Source organism: Cyprinodon tularosa, unplaced genomic scaffold (assembly GCF_016077235.1).
Source record: "Cyprinodon tularosa strain WSP-4 unplaced genomic scaffold, ASM1607723v1 ctg348, whole genome shotgun sequence".
NCBI lineage: Eukaryota > Metazoa > Chordata > Actinopteri > Cyprinodontiformes > Cyprinodontidae > Cyprinodon > Cyprinodon tularosa.
The window spans coordinates 665,446-685,300 of record NW_024039061.1 but is presented as its reverse complement, the minus strand read 5'-3'; the positions used below and the strand labels follow the sequence as shown (position 1 = coordinate 685,300).

General features: G+C 44.6%; 1 protein-coding gene across 2 annotated transcripts in view; it reads left to right on the top strand.

The window, feature by feature from the left end:
- The window catches only part of LOC119789802 (F-BAR and double SH3 domains protein 2-like), an 89,989-nt gene extending 70,429 nt beyond the window's left edge, over positions 1-19,560 (top strand). For both annotated transcript variants that reach the window (XM_038294905.1, XM_038294904.1), the window contains 7 exons: positions 11,000-11,134; positions 11,218-11,301; positions 11,395-11,572; positions 12,964-13,184; positions 14,427-14,619; positions 14,707-14,804; positions 16,180-19,560. In XM_038294905.1, the coding sequence (XP_038150833.1) occupies positions 11,000-11,134; positions 11,218-11,301; positions 11,395-11,572; positions 12,964-13,184; positions 14,427-14,619; positions 14,707-14,804; positions 16,180-16,272 (1,002 nt within the window). In that variant the 3' untranslated portion in view covers positions 16,273-19,560. The remainder of the gene's footprint in view (positions 1-10,999; positions 11,135-11,217; positions 11,302-11,394; positions 11,573-12,963; positions 13,185-14,426; positions 14,620-14,706; positions 14,805-16,179) is intronic.
- Positions 19,561-19,855: the final 295 nt, after the last annotated feature.

Sequence of the window (19,855 nt, the reverse complement as noted above, 5' to 3'; positions counted from 1 at the left end):
CATCGTTCTACAGTTTTGTTGACTTGATTGTCTATGAGCAGCGTGACTAGGCCCCTCTATCATTATGCTGTGATCTAAGCCATCCCACTGCATCTCTGGTTCAATTCAATTCAGTTTATTTATATAGCGCCAATTCACAACATATGTCATCTCAAGGTATGTTACAGAGACAGTTCAACAAGATCATCCAGTCAGATTGGTTCAAAGTTTTCTATCTAAGGAAAACCAGCTGATTGCATCGACTCATTGACTCGAAAGCTATCCCTCATACCAAGAATGCTTATAGCAACATTGGAGAGGAAATTTTTCTTTTAACAGGAAGAAAACCTCTAGCAGAACCAGGCTTAGTGTGAGCGAGCATCTGCCGAGGCCGACTGGGCTTCAAGGAGATAGATGCAGACAATGGCTTAAGGCTATTTAGCTCCAGTCAGGATCCATGCTGAATAAAAGAATCACCACAGCATGATGTGGCCACTACCATGTTTCAGTGCTAGTATGATATTTTTAGGTTGAAGTGGTGTCTTTGTTTTTCACCTCCCATGGTGCTTTACACATGGGCCAAAGCTTATGTTTTATTTTCATCTGACCAGAGCCGTTTTTGTGTTCCCTACAAGGCTTGAAACACAATAACTGGTGTCTTGTGTAACCAGTTAGCAGATTTTCCCAGCTTAGTCATGGATTGCCTTGACAGACTCTCTAATAGATGTTTACTTTGGCCGACCAGCTGTTTTGGTGGCTGTCTCATTTGGTTTACAGTTGACCCATGCTCTTTCCATATTTGTACAGTGATTTGAAAAGGGATCTGGGTAGTGATTTAAGGTTTTGGATATTGTTTAAAATTGTTTAACTTGTCCACAACTTTTTTCCTTCCTTATCTGCTGTGTGCTCTTTGGTCTCATAATGCTGTTTGATCTGAGGCTATCACAGAAGAGCTGGATTCAGACTGAGATTGAATTACACATAGTTGGATTTAACTTGAGAGCAGCTGTTTACTTTAGATTTTATTGAGAGGTATTGAAATAAAGGAAGCTACTTACAAATATGCATTGCACTTTTTTGAGTTTGTGCTTTGTAGAGTTTGTGCTCTTCAAAAAAAATAAATATAAGGAAATTTAATATTTCTTTTGAACCGGTTCTTCTTTTATGAAACATTTTGGCTTCAGTCTGAGGTTACAGAAAAGCTGTCTTATAAGCACTACATTTATATTGGGCCTACAACAATTTGACCATCCCAACTAGGCTTTTCTCAAAGTAAACAAGAAGCCCAAACCGGACTCTGGCCAGCCATTGGCTGATGAAGAGGAACCCTAACTCAGACCAGTCGTCTTTCAGTATATTAAGAGTTTCAGAGAATTGTTTTCTATGCATGACATCATTGGCTTAAACCCCTAAAACACATTACGGTAAAGTCTGGTTCTCCCCAAAAATCTAGTCTCCTGGCACAAATGCTTTAATATTGTGTATTTGGTAAAGTGTCGGCAGGACTAGGACCAGTTAAATGTCAGGAAAACAAAAGGATGGTCCAATTCAGGAAAATGATTATGGCTTAGCAGCAAAATGGATGGTCCAGCACAGAGGAGTGACATCATCTGGCCAAGATTCAGCACTTTACACAGTGCTAAATCGATTAAGAATATTTAATATACATGTAGGGATTACATTGTTATGGTAATCACCTATTCCGTATCATTTCAAGATATAAGATCAAGACTGAATTACAAGTACATGTCTGTTAATGCTATAGTATTTTTCTATTTACAAATTGTGCATCCATCCATCCATCCATCCATACAGCAGAAGACTGCTTTTTGTTACAGCCAAATACTGCACACGTCAGCATTTTTATGGTGCAACTCCGTGAGTAGGGAGTACCAAGATGGCGGCAAGTGAATTCAGTTTTTTTTCAGCCTGTTGGTTATCAAGTGAATAAACAGAGATCTGTGCTCTCACCTCCCACAGCTTTTTTAAGTTCTTTTTCATAATATTCACTCGGTGTCTCGCTATGGGATGCAGCCTCCTGCAGCCCTGATAGAAGCATCTATCTCAATCTGCCAATCCTGATTGGCCGGTGGAAGTGCCCGTCATACGCCACGCCCCGTAGCTCCGACTACTAAAGCGTGTGCGGATCACGGCACTCCAATTCAAAACCTCTTCTCACCTGAGAGCTTATCTCACGTCGGAGCCTTCGCTAGCTTAACTGCCCACAGACGGACCTTGCTAGTTTCCGTCGCCGGACGCTAGCACTGTGCTCTGGCTTCTGCCCTGTCCGCTCACTCCAGACCGGACCGGTAACCTTTTGTCTCTCTTCACGGCGGAATCCATCTCGGCTCCTCTCCACGGACGCTCGAGTCGGACGAGCATTTAGCACACCAGCTACTTCCTCGACCCCGCCACGCTAGCACGCCAGCTAGCTACGGTTCCTTTCCCTACCAGCACTCCAGCTCGTCGGGAAATGGCGGCCGTCCAAAACCCCCACGCCAGGGGAGACCACCGTCTTTGTGGCTGCGGGAATAAAATTTCAGGGAAAGACACCCACCCGGTGTGCGGTACCTGTCTAGGAGTCGACCACGCCAGGTTGGCCCTAGAAATTCCCGGCTCCTGTGGACACTGCAAAGTGTTCACGGTCAAGAGCCTCAGACGCAGGCTAGCCCGCCAGGTTAGCATCTCGGACCGTGATCCATTCCTCCCCACCGCCGCACAAGGTGCAGCCGCGGAGGAGGACGTGGACACAGCTGGGGAAGCCCCGGAGACTGACTACGACTGGGGTGCCCAGTGCGAGCAGCTCCATGCCCCCCCGTTTCCCGAGGAAGACGTGCTGGAAGTCAGTCCCATGGAGGAGGATGACGACACCTCGTTCCTCATATCAGAGGACGAGGAAGAGGATGACACCTTCATGGCCCCAGCACAGCCTGAGAGGCCTAAACCGCCGTGCCCTTCCGCCATGGAAGACAGGGGAGTGAGCTCACCAGCTCCCTCCCTCCATGTGGACCTGCTCGACGTGTGCAAACGCGCGGCAGAGAAGCTGGAGATTCCCTGGCCGGTCGCAATAGCGGAGCCCACCCGGTCCCGCTACGAAGGCAAACGGCTTCCCCTGGCACGAAATGCGGTGAAGCAGCTTCTCCCTGTCTTCCCCGAGTTGCTGACGGAGCTCTCCAAAACATGGACTAGCTGCCCATACAGCAACAGGAGCCCTATTTCGGGCGCAGCATCCCTCGACTGCGAGGCGATGGACGCCCACGGCCTCCTCTCCATGCCTCCGGTGGAAGTCCCGGTAGCTGCGCACCTCTGCCCAGGCAGCGTGAGCCAGCTGTCTGCAGCTTCCCCCAGACGCCCGACGCTGCCAGCTAAGCCCGAACGGTTCCAGTCTGCGCTGACCGAAAAGGCATACAAAGCAGCAGCCCTCTCGGCCAGAGCCCTCAGCGCCCTCTCCATCCTCACTGCCTACCAAGCGGAGTTGTTTGGCGCGTCTGCTGAGGAGCAAGACCCGGATGCGTGGGAGGAGATGGCGGTCATCGCGGACCTGTCTCTCCGTATCCAACGTGTCGCGGTCCAGGCCACAGGGAAGGTGATGGCAACCCACGTCGTCCAGGAGCGAGCGCGATGGCTCAGTCTCGCTAACCTGACCGACAGGGAGCGGGATGACATCCTGGATATGCCGATCGTCCCTGAAGGCATCTTCGGCTCTGCATTGGCCACAATGCAGCAAAGATGTGAGGCAAAGAAAAAGGACAACGAGGCCCTCAAACTTTGTCTCCCTCGGAAAGCCCCTGCGCCTTCACCTCCGGTGCAACGCAAAACCTTTGCGCATGCAGCCTCCCAGCCGCCGCGTTTTAAGGTACCAAGACGGCCACCACCGCCAGGTCCGCCCCCTCCGATGAGGAAGGAGCGCGGAGCCGGCTGGCAGGGGAAACCTGCCTCCACGACCGCTACGCCGCCGCCGCCCACAGCCGCCGCAAGCTCGGTCCCACAGGCGAGGAAGAAAAAGAGGGCGGCCTGACAGCCGCCAGTTCCTCAGTTGGTGCAGCCTGCTGTTCCCCGTTGCGCAGGCCCACCGTTTTGGCTTGTTTGTGCGCACCCCACGCCACCGTTGCCCATCCCAGAGCCGGTCTGCGAGGAGAAGGACATCGCCCCGGAGGTCTGCGCGGTTGCGCCCCGAGCGGAATGTCCAAAAGCACAGTCACACACCCTTGTTCAAAGAAAAAATGGTGTCAAAATAAAAATAAATCTGTCACAGCCAGGCCACGAGCCGAGGGTGCAGATAATAAAAAAAGCCAAAACAGACGATGCTCTCTCTATAAGCAGGGTGGCCGCTCAGCCCCCTGCAGCTCTGCTCCCGGGACGGGCACCGCCGTCCCCGCGGAGCAGAGCAGAGCGCTCCACCGTGCCTCCGGTGGTGCCCGAGAATCATTTCTCGGTTCCACCACAGGGGGGCGCGGGGCAGGAGCCGCAATATGTTCCCCCGCTCTCTCTCAGATGGGAAAGCTGGAGAGCAGCAGCAGCTCCACCGTGGGTGTTGCGCACAATTTCCTGGGGATACAGGCTTCAATTCGCCACTGTCCCTCCCCGCTTCTCCGGTGTAATACACTCACATGCACAGGGAGAATCAGCTCGAGTTTTACGGGAGGAAATTCTCTCTCTGATAGACAAACGAGCAGTTTCTGTCGTATCTCCCGAACAGAGTCTGTCAGGGTTTTATTCCAGATACTTCCTCGTCCCCAAACGGGGGGGGAGAGGAATCCGCCCTATTCTGGACTTAAGAGCCCTGAACAAATTCCTACGGAAATACAAGTTCAGGATGCTGACACATGCAGCTCTGTTGCGTCTAGTAAGACCGAACGACTGGTTTTCGTCCGTGGATCTGAAAGACGCGTATTTCCACATTCCCATTTATCCCCCTCACAGACAATATCTCCGGTTTGCCTTTCAAGGGGTGTGTTACGAATACCGTGTTCTACCATTCGGTCTGTCTCTCAGTCCGAGGGTTTTCATACGGTGTACAGAGGCCGCGGTAGCCCCGCTCAGACGCCGGGGGATACGTCTGGCCACGTATTTAGACGACTGGCTCCTGTTAGCGCAGTCAGAACAGGAAGCCAGGGTTCACACACACATTGTCACAAAACACCTGATGGATTTAGGTTTTGTGATAAATATGGAAAAAAGCCACCTATCTCCAACGCAGGAGATATGCTTTCTGGGATTATCCCTGCGCTCTGTTCCGTTCACAGCCCGCCTGTCAGAGGAAAGAGTGACGGTTTTCAGAACGTGCCTGTCACAATTCCGTCTGCACAGGTCTGTCCAGTTCAGACTGTGCCTTCGGTTGCTGGGTCTGATGGCCTCAGCCATCCTCGTGATTCGCCTCGGCCGCCTTCACATGCGGGACTTTCAGCGCTGGGTCGCTTCGCTCCGAATGGACCCCGTGCGTCATGGCGCACGGCGGATAACGGTCACAGCGGACTGTATAACAGCTCTGCGCTGTTGGCGAGCCCCGTCCTTCCTGACCCAAGGGGTGCCTATGGGCACCGTCTCGTCCAGGAAAGTGGTAACCACGGATGCCAGCCTATCAGGCTGGGGCGGCATTCACGAGGGCAGGTCTGTGAGGGGTCGCTGGAGCCAGGCCCTCCAGCGCCTTCACATAAACTTTCTCGAACTTTCGGCGGTGTTTCTTTCTCTGAGACACTTCCTCCCATTCCTCTCGGGTCACCATGTCCTGGTGAGGACGGACAACACGACAACAGTGGCGTATATCAACCGCCAAGGGGGCCTGCACTCCCGCATGTTGCACAATCTAGCGCGCGACCTGATTCTCTGGAGCAGTACCCACTTTCTCTCCCTGAGAGCGACGCACGTCCCGGGAGACTTGAACACGGGTGCGGACCTGCTGTCCAGAGGCGCGCCAGTGTACGGGGAATGGACGCTGCACCCACAGGTCGTGGAGCAGATATGGGCGCGCTACGGGCGCGCTCAGATAGATCTGTTCGCGTCCAGGGAAAACGCTCGATGCAAGCTGTTCTTCTCTCTGAGCACTCTGAATGCCCCTCTGGGCGTAGACGCATTAGCGCACGCCTGGCCGCACGAGCTGCGCGTTTCCACCGCTGGCCCTGATACCCCCCACTCTCGCCAGAGTGAGGGCATTCAACCACAGACTGATCCTAATAGCTCCGCACTGGCCAGCGCAACACTGGCTGGCGGAGATATTCCAGATGCTGTGCGCCCAGCCTTGGGAGCTGCCGCTGCGCAGGGACCTGCTCTCGCAGGGTGCGGGGACAGTGTACCACCCACACCCGGAGCGACTGCAGCTGTGAGCCTGGCCCGTGAGTGGCTTAATTTAACCACTGCCGGGCTCCCTCAGAGTGTAATTAATACTATCCAAAACGCCAGGGCTCCCTCCACTAGGAACCTATATGGCTCCAAGTGGGGACTGTTTGAGCGGTGGTGTCTTGAACGGGACTACGTTCCTTTTCAGTGTTCTGTACCAGCGATTCTGTCGTTTTTACAGGAACTGATTGATAAAGGAAAAGCTTTTTCCACGGTTAAGGTTTATCTGGCAGCTATAGCAGCATGCCATATAGGATTTGGAGACAAAACGGCGAGCCAACACCCTTTGGTTTGTCGGTTTATGAAGGGCGCCCGCAGGCTCCTCCCCGTCTCCAGACCTTTGCTGCCTCCGTGGGATTTGTCGGTGGTTCTGGAGGGGCTTAAGGGACCCCCATTTGAACCGTTGTTGGGGTCCAGTCTTAAACATCTGTCTCTCAAGACAGTGCTGTTACTGGCCCTGGCCTCTGCGAAACGAGTCAGCGACATTCATGCGCTCTCTGTGAGCCCCGCATGTACCCGGTTCGACCCGGAATACACGCGTATGGTTCTGAAGCCCAACCCGGCCTTTGTTCCTAAAGTGGTTGGTTCTTGTTCACCGATCGAGCTAGCGGCGTTCGCCGCCCCCCCAGGTGAACGGCGAGCGCACACGCTGTGCCCTGTTCGAGCCGTGCGCTCTTATATGGACAGGACGCAGAGCTTCAGGATGAGTGATCAGCTCTTTGTCTCCTGGGCGGAGCCCCGTAAGGGGCAGCCGATCACAAAGCAACGCCTCGCCCACTGGGTGGTGGAGGCTATAGCTTTGGCGTATGGAAGCAGGGGTCTGCAGCCCCCGGCGGGTCTGCGTGCACACTCTACCCGCGGGATGGCTGCGTCCTGGGCTTTATTTCGGGGAGTGTCCGTTCAGGACATTTGTTCAGCGGCGAATTGGTCTTCGCCTCTGACTTTTGTCCGGTTCTACATGCTTGACGTGTCTGGACCGTGCGTGGCCAGTGCGGTCCTAGAGTCATAACTGACCTTGTGGACCTTCCCCATCGGCCGGTTCTTGTTCGATAAGCTGTCTGACAATACGGGAGCTACCATATCCCATAGCGAGACACCGAGTGAATATTATGAAAAAGAACGTTTGGTTATCTAACATAACCCCAGTTCTTAGAATAATATGAGCGAGGTGTCTCGCCAGACGATCCTTCTTGCAGGGCGGCGAGAAGAGGTTTGCTTGTTGAATTGGAGTGCCGTGATCCGCACACGCTTTAGTAGTCGGAGCTACGGGGCGTGGCGTATGACGGGCACTTCCACCGGCCAATCAGGATTGGCAGATTGAGATAGATGCTTCTATCAGGGCTGCAGGAGGCTGCATCCCATAGCGAGACACCTCGCTCATATTATTCTAAGAACTGGGGTTATGTTAGATAACCAAACGTTTTTAACAGTCCATGTGAGCTTTAAGATCTGCAACACCTGTGCAATCGGCCTCCGAACCTCGACCGTACATGCAAACATTTATTTGCAGTTCATCTGTGAAGCTGCACTTTCGTTTCTGCAGGTTGTGTCAAATGCTGGTTTCTCTGCACCCTGTGTGTGTCTGTGTGTGGGTGTCTCGCCAGACCCTCCCACAAGGCAGTCCCTCGAGAATTATCCCGGGGACCGAAAAGTACTGTAGTATTCTGTGCAAAGCACCAGTTTATTTAAACATATGATTATGGTCCCTTAACAGTAAAAACTTAACGCCCCGGACAGAATGTAAAAAGTGGACTTGTCCGAGCAAAAGATGATATTTGACATCCCTATACAACACCATACTGCAAGGAGAAGTAGAAATCACAGTTTCCAACATTTTCAGTGCCACAATGTGTCGTCCATCAGTGACAGTAATTACAATTTTCTGCCTACATGTTTGAGATTTATCAGGATATTTATCATTTTCCACCCATTTACATATTATTCTGCTTATGAAATTGTATAAATTCACATTGATGTCATTTTAGTTAAGAGCCCATCAGGGTCAAGGATAGATGTGACTGATTCATGAGTATTATCGCGGCTTAGCAGCAATTAATTATATTTCTTATACGGACCAAGTCCAAAAGAGTCTGGCATCAGGAGAGAAAGATATTGTTGTGATTCTTTGGAAAGGATTTGTGTCAACAAATTCAAACAGTGGTTTGCAAATTATATGGAGACATTGAAGTTGCATCACAAACACAGAGAAAAGGAGGAATACATTGCAAACAGTAATAAGAAGGAGAAGATCAAGGCATCGCCTCTTCCCTCTTTCTTCCTCTTTCTCATCTTTATTAATGCCAAAAGGGAAAAACTGGCACCAACCCACAAGTCTCTCAGGCAGCAACTGCCTTCATTAACACATAACTTTCACAGTTATTACCTTCAAGACCAATAAAATCTGCCATTGTTCTTGGTTTCAGCAGCACCGCTTCAAACACTGAGGCCTATGCACATTGATTTCTTTTTTTATTGGGTTATCCATGCTCGGCTTTTCACTTCAGCCGTTGAATCTAATCTGCCTCACAGAAAAATCAGACAGTTTTTAACACTTTGCTTTTTAGAGTGAATAAAGGTCATCCAACCTGATAAACCCACTGACACCAAAATATTACCTGGACCAAACCTGGACATCAGGTTGCTTCATGGCAGTCCGAGGCGAGCAGCCCCACCCTCCTATCTGTTCTACAACCACGTCTGAAAACACCGCCTCTTTAAAGTGTTTCCTCTGTTGCTGAATCAGGCATTGCTCCACTGTCATTTGCCTCATTTAAGGAAAATAAATTAGTTCTGAAAGTTTTAACTCTACCACGACATCCTATCCATCGCTCAAATGTTAGATCTGAACTTACACAGATTCACCAGTCAGTCAGTCAAATCTCCTCTGATGGGCTCTAATCAGACTTGCCTGCCAAATACTAAACAATCTGTGTTTCTCTATTCATGAAATCTACTCTGAACAATTGAGCAAAACAACCAACATCATGTACAGTAGGTAGTTGCACACCAATCCATTAGTTGGGAGTGATGGCTTATTGGTCAGAGCAGTGTGCTTGTGCGCTGAGAAGGTTACAAGTACCCAGTTTGACCTCTGGGTTCCTAAGCAATTCTTTGTTTATCTTCACTGTCGCCTGTTCCTTTCTCCTGATGCATTGCATTTGCATTGTTTGGGATAGCCACATTGATCACATCGGCTGGCCTGGAATTTTCTTATCAATTATGAATTAGTCTGGTTGGTTGGCCAACTCAGTTTATGTACAAAGTTCATGAGATTCATAGCTTGATTATTTACCACCACCTTGGGAGGTAATCCCCACTTAGACCCAAGGGGTCTCTAGTTTGTATTTTATGCATGAGACCAATCAAGTCAACATATTGATATTAGAGAGGCGGTAGTTTGCAGAATACTGTGACTTATGTGGAGCTTGTACTTTTGCAGTGGTGAGTTCTCATTGAACATTGAGTATACGCATTGTTAATCTTAAAAAATATTAAACTGCATTATATTTGATTGATTCCATGAGTATGTTGCTCATTAATCAGCTGTTTATTCCGCTCTTGGAAGCAATCTCTTGCTCTGGAGCAGCAGGACGCTCCCTTTCAGTCTATGAGAAATCCCTGTTGAGGCTTGAGCCTCCTTGTATTGAAGCAACCAGAATGAAAGTAGGGCTTCTATTGAATAACACGCAAAAATCTGTCACTTACAGTGAGGCTAAACCTCTTAGAGTGTCTATAGAGCGGGGGCAAGGGGTGAAGCTTGCTGCTTGAGGCTGATTGGACGGACAAAGTAAAAGACATTTGACTGACAGCGGCCAAACAGAGGGGAGGTTTTCCTCTTGAGCCGAAAGGGAAAAGAGATCATTCAGACAGAACATTTGTCAGGTGCTGAACTCTTGATATGATTTCTGAAGTTTATTATTTCAAAGCGCTTCACAACAGCTATTTTCACCTGTTGTGTTTTATGTGTTTCAACATTTGTTAACGCAATATGTTACGTTTGGATCTAATTAACACTGTTGGTAGCTTAGTTATAAGAATTTTCCTTAACCTTTCACACACACACACACACACACACACACATATATATATATCTGTGTGTGTGTGTGTCATACCTTCAGCCCAAACCCAAGATTCAAATATCCTTGGAAATAAATGTCTCTATTTAGGAGATCAACTCTGAAGATTAATTCATGTACAAAACAAAGATGAGTTTTGCTCTGCAGTGGTGCAAAGTTTACTGTGTCAACAGAGTTGATGTGTAAACACAGCCACCTACTAACAAACACACACACACAGACACACATGTATGTACACAATCTATTGTTATTGACCAAGTCGGCTTTCTGTGTGTATGTGATGGATCTTTCCATTAGCCAGGATCGTGTGACGTTCACGTCTGCGGGGGAAATTCACATGGATAGAAAAAAAAAACAGGGAGGGGCCGCAACACATGAGACAGCATTGGCTCAGCACCTGTTTCTAAAGCACCAGAGCACACAGCAGAAACTAGGGAGGAATAAACGGTGAGGAGTCCTCTGCGTAGGGTGGTTCCTGAGGCTAGAACAGATGAGTCCCTAGTGACTGATTAGACCAATAGCAAACTTTTTAGACCTTTAGATAACTTTGTGTTGTCTTTATCCTTTGTTTTGACGGCCTGGCTGTACCTCTGCTTGTGTGTCAAAAGGGCACGGTGGACCTGGAGCGTGAAGAGGGAGAGGAGTGTGAAGAGAACATGGAGGTCTTCGACGACAGCAGTTCCAGTCCCTCGGGAACGCTGCGCAACTACCCGCTAACCTGCAAAGTTCTCTACTCCTACAAGGTACGATACAGCACAGGGACTTAACTTACTGTCTGCTTTTCTTTCACCTTCATATTAATCTCTTTGTTTGGTCTTTACTGCAGGCGTCTCAGCCGGATGAGTTAACCATTGATGAACAGGAGATGTTGGAGGTCATCGAGGATGGAGACATGGAGGACTGGGTCAAGGTACACACACACAAAAACATATATTAGTTCAAAATATGAAATGAGGCAGTCTCTGTCTCCCCAGACTGGCTCTTATCCTGTGTTTTGTCGCAGGCACGGAACAAAACGGGTCAAGTGGGCTACGTCCCGGAGAAATACCTCCAATTCCCGACTTCCAACAGCCTGCTCAGCATGCTCCAATCCCTGGCCACGCTGGACGCCCGATCACACACCTCCTCTAATTCCACCGAGCCGGAGCTGCACACTGTCTGCATCAATGGAGACACAAACAGTATGTATTCAGGGGAGCTGGTAATACCAGATCATTGACACAATTTAATTCTACTTTTATCACTGTGAATACTAGTATTTATAGCTATATTATTATTGGTTAAGGTTGATGTTTATTGCTTCTCTGGAATCAAGAAAGACTAATTGTGATTAATTATGTAACAGAAAATGTGTGATTAATTGAAGAAAATAGAGCAACCCTTCATCAACAGTTTAATGACAATTGAAAAAAGCAATTCTAATAAACTAAATGTTGGCTTATATCTGGTCTGTAAGAGCAGACTTAACAGTTAGACTGGGTTAGAGAAACAAAAAAAGTAGTTCCGTTAAAAATGGTTCAATTTTTTATGGAGATTTATTTCAATTTTTGGAAAAATGTTTTCCATTTTGTTGATCTAGAAAGTGATTTTAGTCTTCTCAGCAAAAAAATCTGCCTTTGTAAAATACTTGCTAGATTTACCAAAGGTTAGTGAATGGGTGTGCTTGAGTATGTTTGCTACCCTCCTTATTATAACATTAGGAAAAGAGCAAACAAAACCTAATGAATAGCAGAAAAACTCTTCATGTTGGACTTAAGATCAAGGGTCAAATTTGCCCTACACTTGAGCTGAGGCCTCACGAAATTATCCTAAGCCCCCTCAAATAGACACCCATGATCTAAACAGATTGGCTCGACTATCAAAGCATTAATTGAAAAGGCAGGAATAAGGAAGGTACCTCTGTGGGAGCTACAGAGATTCAGTGCTCAGGCGTGGGAAACTACTGAGAAAACGGCTATTAACTGTGCTCTAATGCCCCAATCTTCGTCCTCTGAGACGATATCGTAGCTTGAAGGTGTTTCCTGAATACAGACGAGGACTCGTTGGTCTCATTATAAGCTTCCTCCATTTATCCTGGAGCCAAGATGAGGTGGCGGCCAAATGTTTAAAGATGTAGTTGATGATGAAACCTGGCCCAGTAAACCAACTTGTTAATTCAGGCATTTTATGTCCCGGTCTATATAGAGTTTTTATGTTGTTCTATCTTTAAAGCAAACACAAGCAGAGCTGTGATCGTTATTTTCTATCTGCTGTATTCTTTTATATTTTGCTTCATTCTTCAACTTGCATGTTTTCCAGGTTGTTTTCCGTTTCCTTTCAGACATCTTTGTAGCTTTGCTTTGTCGGCTCCACCTGCATGCTTGAATCAAACGAAGGAAATCCCATCTCACAATCATTGTTATTGCTGGTTGTGTCTTTTATCCCCTCTGTCCAGCTGGGTGTAAAGTTTTCTTTACAACAATGAGGGAAAAGTGGAAAAGGAAATATATTTTGCTGAGAATAATTGCTCCCTCTGAGTAACCCTGATTGCTCTCCTCCCCGTCTTTGTTTCCCTCTTTCTCTTTCTATGCAGCTGTCTACGTTCGTGCGCTTTATGATTATGAAGGCCAGGCGGACGAGGAGCTCTCCTTCTCCGAGGGCGCTGTGATCCGTCTGCTGAACCGCGACACTCAGACAGACGATGGCTTCTGGGAAGGCGAACTGAACGGACGAGTGGGGGTTTTCCCTTCTGTGCTGGTGGAGGATCTGACGGAGAATGGGGAGATGAGTGGAGGAGGACTAAATGACACACAGGTACATATAACAGTAGTTTTGCTGTTTGTCATTTCAGAAAGCAAGAATGGAGATAATCTTCACAGGTTAGTAATTAACAACAACTAAGTCTGGAGCTAAGCTGCACAATCAGCCCCATCGGTCTGTCCTCAGGGCTGGGAAGGAGAGTAGTCTGCTGGCCCACTTTACACTTCGCCTACCCTCCCTTCCTGTCTGTTCTCCAGCTAATTTATCAACAGAGTTCACAAACAGTGAATCACAAAAATTAAATTCCGGCTTCATCAAAACTAAGCATCGCAATTACAGAAAAATGTTCTTATCTGTCGCACAGAGCACTGCCCTATTAGCGTCCTGGCAGCAGGAAGGATGCAGCCTCTCCCTTCCTTTTACCCCTCAGACCAATTGCTGCAGCTTTTAGCTACTTTGAGGTGTTGTATGTGGTAGATAGGTTTAGTTATACCAAACGGTTTGAGCTATTGGCTTACATGCCTTGGAGTTTCACTGAACTAATAAATATCTAGTTATTTAAAGAAACTTTCTTTTGTTTACATCCTCTGGAAGTGGAAATTATTCAATTAAAGGTAAACAAAATACATTAAAAAAATGTTTCTGTCAGTGGAAATGAAACTTTTTCCTCATAATTCGTAATAACCAATGTAGTCTTACCCCTTTTAACCTCAGTGAGAAGCTTCTTGTAGCACATTCCAGGCCCTGAAAGCAGTCAGAAGAAAGTTTTCCCCACTCCATACTTACTCCTGTGAGATGTTTTAAGGGAGAAATATTTGTTAAAAATCCAAATTAAATTCCTGTATGTCAAAAAACATAAAAAAATGATTAACTGAAAATTATTAAACATCTAATAAAGCTGTAGGTGACTCCTTAAATGAAGGAATGACTTCTTACTATTAAGTTTTTAAAACTTTTAATAAATAGCATTAACTAAACATTCTCAAACCTTCTAATTTAAAAATAGTTTAATTATCGACAACAAATTTTATTGTTTTATTTAATACCACCTGAGTTGTTTTTAAACTATCTTTTGTTGCTGTTGCATTCAAATTATTGCATATTTAATGTTTTAAAGTGTTTACCTTCATTTATTTAGCTCTTTGTCTCTTTCGCTGTGTTTTCATAAAAAGCTGAATTATATAAATTAACCAATATATTTATTTTATTTTATTTCTTTAAAGTGATTAGTACATTTTTTTTTTTTTAGAGTTTTCTTATTTTCAAATAAGTTTCACTCCTGGCTTTTTTTTCTAGATTTCTCCATCTTCAAAGCTGCCGTCTTCCCTGCCGCCTCTGCCTCTATACGACCAGCCTCCCATCAGCCCTTTCACCAGCCCAGAGACCTCCACGCCTCCTCCTCTGCCGCGTTCACCCTCCACAGCACTTAACGGAGAGCACAAGCTTCCACTGCCTGCTGCCTCTTACAAAGGACAGCTGTCCTCTCACAGTGAGACAGGCTCAGAACTTTCTTTAAACACCTCATCGATCCAGAGAGAGGTCTCTGCTGACGCTGCGCTTGTCTGTCCCTCTGTAGATCACAGCTCGGGCAGGAGTCCAGTGTCTCCAGGATTTCCTTCGACTCAGCCGTTACGTTTCACAGCTGAAGGTGGCGGGTCGGGCAAACTACGACCGGTTAGTATCAAACGTATCCAGAATGTGATCAACACGTTAAAGTTATTAAGCATAAACATTTAAAGTATTAATTCTGTAATGTTTTCTTTACTATTTTAAATTCACAGCTGAATAAACACAGTCTGTGTTTAGCTACAATAAAACCAGTTACTTCTAAACATTATACACTTTAAAAGGTATTGTGGAGGATTTTTTAAAAGACCCACCTTCTCCACTATAAAAAATTGCTTGCAAGCATGCACAAGCTCATATCTCCTCATGCATGTGCTGTTTAAAATGTGCTGTTCTCATTGCTCATACAACCGTACTGTGTCCACCTACAGTGGGGAATATATAATGGACTTTATAGCAAACTCAATTAATTTACCGTTTGGACAGATGATCATTCCTTTTGATCCGTTGGTCACATAACTCCTCCTCCACTGCACCATCTTTGTTATTAGTCGCCACTATCGGGTAGCAGCAGCCTATGGCGACAGTGGGCCGCTGTGACAGCAAATCCCATAATGCTTTGTGAGGAGAGCTCTCATGCAAGGCATATATCTGCCTCTTTTGAGGCCTTTCTTTTCTTCTCATACACTTTGTTGACATTTTTCTCTTACCAACCTCTGCCATTTTCAAAGAACCACTGTGAGAAAGGAGAGCTTCAATGACTCTCTGAAACTGTAGCTCACCACAAACGTATGCCTGAAAGTGCCAATGCACAGAAAAAGATAGCTACTGGGAAGAGCATGTAGGACAGTCTTACATAAACATATCACCAGAATGATTGACATTTAGGAGAACAACATTTAAATGATCCACCTGAAAATAAAAGATCGCCATCTATACCTTTAACTTTCCTGTTATCAGAACTTAAAATACAATTAGAGTTTTAATTATAAGATATTTGCTATCAATGAATTTATTAATTGAATAAAAGGATTTAATGTCTGAAAAGACTGATTCCTGATCTGAATCTTTGTGGTACGTGGAGTGGGACAAGTTCGCTGCAATATTTTTATTATAATTATGTAGATGTTATTCTGCTGTTTGTTTGTAATAAAATCAAGATAAGATGTTCTAGAACTCAATATATTTTCATGTTGACATGTTTCCTTTAGTTTGCTTTAAATGAGGTATGTAGCTGAAAAATAATGATTTTCAATGCCATTTAAGAAATATATTTTGCAGATGATTTAAACAGGGCGTTGAGCTGGTGAAAAATCATTACCTTTTTCATTTATAAATACAAAACTTTGATAAGTTTCATCACAGGTATTCCAACGTGAGGTTAAATAATTTTTCTTATTAATAATGAAAAAAAAAAAGAAATGTGAAGCGGATATTGGTTTGTTTGTTTTTTCATTTAACTGATTTGTTTTGCGTGCTGCAGGTGCGAGCCGCTCCGCCTCCACCCAAACAGCATCCCCGCCGACCGCATGAGAAGAGCGACAAGACGGAAGAGGTGGAAATCACGCTGGTGTGACGGACGAGCTTGGCAGGTGGATACTGTTGCAGAAAAGACATTGTTGCAGAGCGCATGATACGCTCTGAACTGATGCAAGCATAAATGAAGCAAAGACAAAGGAATTCAATCGAACCACGGTGACACTTCTCCCCGAGAGAACTGTTGGCATGTCCGATTAAATAATCACCATTTTAGCCTCCTGCTAAAGTCCAGCATTATGTTCTCCAAGCCCCTGTTCACCAATCTGGCCTCAATGAGCAGCAAACTGGAGCAGGATGAAGAGGAGGAGACGTTCTTCATGGGGATCACGGATGGGTTCTTTAGACCTTTTAGGCTTACAACATATTTAAGGCAGTTTGTCCCCTCTGCACCTTTTAAACCCCCTCATGAAGTTAAATAATGAAGCATACGTAAAATATCAGAGCCCCAAACTGGCAGAATCTTTATAAAGGCAAAAGAAAAGCAAAGCATCAAAGCTGAGATTTTTATCAGACAGTTAAAATCTGATTTTAGGCGCATTTTTTATTATATTTTCTTCAAACCTGCTAGGATATAAAGCGGTGAATGTAACGTTTGGGAGTATTTGATCACTTTTAATCTACTGTGGTTAACATTCACCAAAAAAGTTCAGCTTTTTCTTTTGGATCCAACTATCTTTGAACCAAATCTGTATATATATTTAAAAGCAGATGCAGTCGCTTTTTGATGAGGTCACCAAACGATTTAAGAACCTACGGGGCCATTAAGAGTTTTATGGATGTTTACCGTGAACATCATGTTAGGAATTGCCTTTTAATAATCCATATGAATGGCTCTTTTAGAGTAATAATACTGAAAAAAAAAAAAAAAAACTTGTTTCAAGCAAGTTTATTGTGAATTTACTAATTTAATATTGTTGCCCAATAAGTTCAAATAGGTATTGTTACTATGTAATTATACTTCTAAAGGGATCATTTATTCTTACCTATTAATATATTAATATATTCAAAATTAAAGCTCTAATAAAATTAGGAACGTGTTTAAAAATAACAAAATTATTCTAATACTATGGGCAGCAGTGCACAAATACATTAATACATACATCTCTGCTGCTTGAGCTTAAAAAAAATCAACATTTTAACAGCCAGATGAGACAAGAATCAGTGTAGAGAAGTGGAGATAAGGCTTTAAGCACGGTGGTGGCAGCTGCAAAATATGGATATATTAGAGTCTGTATGTATAACCCTGACTCTGTCAGGGATGAAGGAGAATCCAGCTTTGTGTTGCTGATATTTGCTTTTAAAATTCACCCATCACTGATAGTAGACTAATTAATCCAAAATAATACTTAAACAAACCTTTCTGGCCTCATAATCAACACATTTGTTCCAGCCTTTTAGAGGGACTGTATACATCTGTTGCCCTTAGCGACGTTTTGCGAGTTTTGAGGCTCCATCAAAAAGATGTGCAAAGAAAAAACAAAACAAAAACTCAACTCTCTTTGAGGGTGTTTAGGGTGCAGATCTGGGCTGAGGGAAGAGGGCCGAAAACCCAGGTGGTGGGTTTGCTTTCAACTCCTCCCCTGCCATATATAGTCATTATCATTATACGTATTTAATGTGTATTAGTACAGTACATTACTGTTGTCATAGGAATGTTTATGCACATGGTTTCATATAAAGTAACCGACCTGAGTGGAATACCCTGTCTGATATGTAGTGGAAGTTTTACCTTCATCATGTGCTGAAAAGGGTGTTGTATATACAGGAGGGAGGAGAGAAAGGAGGAGGGAAAGGAGGAGGAACAAGAGCTGACGGAGGCTGGATCTTCGCTTTTCTTGCACTCGCCTCTCCTCCCATCGCTGCTTCACGTCTCTCCTCTAAACATTCATTCTGTCTTTGGGCAGTCGGTGTGAATCAGTGGCTATAATATACATACATACAGCTCTATTATATTACACAAACAAGTTGTTATATCTTCTCTCATTCTGTGCCCTGTGGGATTTTTTAAAAATTATTTTTCATTTTTTCCTATCACCAATTGAGAAAGGCTGCTGGTGCTTTAAAATGCACTGTATCTGTTGGTATTCACTATGTGGTAACAAAAACGTCGCAATTTAACAACTATTGAAGGCCAGAAACAAAGACTGAAGAGTTTAACCTCAAGATCAAATAGCTTCTTTAGCTCCATGTTTACCTGACATGATTTAATCTACAGAAATGAGAATAATGCTCAGATGGAGCTCAATACTTATCTGTGGTGTTTGTTTTTTTTCCCTTTTCTGCTCAAAGTTGATAAATAACCCTCATCTTCTACTATTCAAGCCTTTAAAAGTCCTTCCCTAGAGGGCGTTGTAGCACTTTTATTTATTTTTACCTTCCCTGCAAAGTAGCAGTACCCTGAGCATGGACAGAGATAACTCTTCATAGGGTTACCGTAGCGACAGAGATATGAGTTTCATCTTTTCATATGTGCTCTAGAGATACTCTTTTATCAAGGGTGGCTGGTGCATAAAAAGCCTAAAAACTCTTTAAAAGAGATGAATTTAGTAATTTGTTTAAATTATGAAAGGGTTTTTATTGGTTGGTGTTTTTCATCTGCTTTTGTCAGCTCTTGGTGTAGAAGAGCTCGGTCTACTGGGCCCTTTTGCCCTTTAATATATTTTCAGGTTCCTTTTTTTTGTTTCATCTACAATGAAACATTTCATATTGAATAATTTAAACAAACCTTGTGGTGAATTAGTACCTCAACCCAGTGCTATAAGACGAATTTCTAAAGTCCTATATATATATATATATTAAATAACTCAGAAAACCCCCTGGTTGAAAATCTCTGCAGGCACTCTTGGGCCTCTTGTGGTAAGTTTTAGGTTAAACTTACATTTTTTTCTGCTAACAATGAAGAAAAAGTTACATGACAGATTTGTATAACCCTCCTTTACTTTTTTTTTTTTAATGATGTTGTTCAGAGGGATTTTTTCATAAGATCTGGAGTGTTGTTCCAAGCATTTCTGACTTTTGATTGCCACCTTCCTCTTTCCGCATCTTTTTTTTTTTTGACAGTCTTTCTTATCTAATGCAGCACTGAGATAATCTTTGGTTTTTATGTTTTTTTTATAATTCTGATTGATTCATGTGCTGCGCGGCCTGCCAGGATCAATGATGCAGTGAAACAAACTGGCCTTCTCCCTTCATAGACTGTTGCCATTGTGACAATGATGAGAACAGGAGCTAAAGTCTTTCAGCGTATTAATATTGGCTGTACAAAAATAGAGTTTGTATTTATTGTGTACAAAAAGTTCATTAATAAAAAAATGTTTTAAACAGTTTTGCTCTGATGTGTCTGAATAATTGCATGGATACAATCATCGCGATGGAGTTTTTTTTAACCTGTCGAACTTTTACACGTTTGAAGCAAATGTGAAATACCAACAAGAAGATCTGTTCGAATAAGATCTAAGAAGTTATATAAAGTTTTTGTTATAATTCAGAACCTAGATACAGAAAAATCTTTGGGGTTAATCTGACTGCTATCCTCCGGAAGATAGAAAGAACAGGAACCTGCAAGAAAACAACAAAATATTCAAAAGCCAGTTGTTAGAACGTCCTAGTCAAAGTAGCAC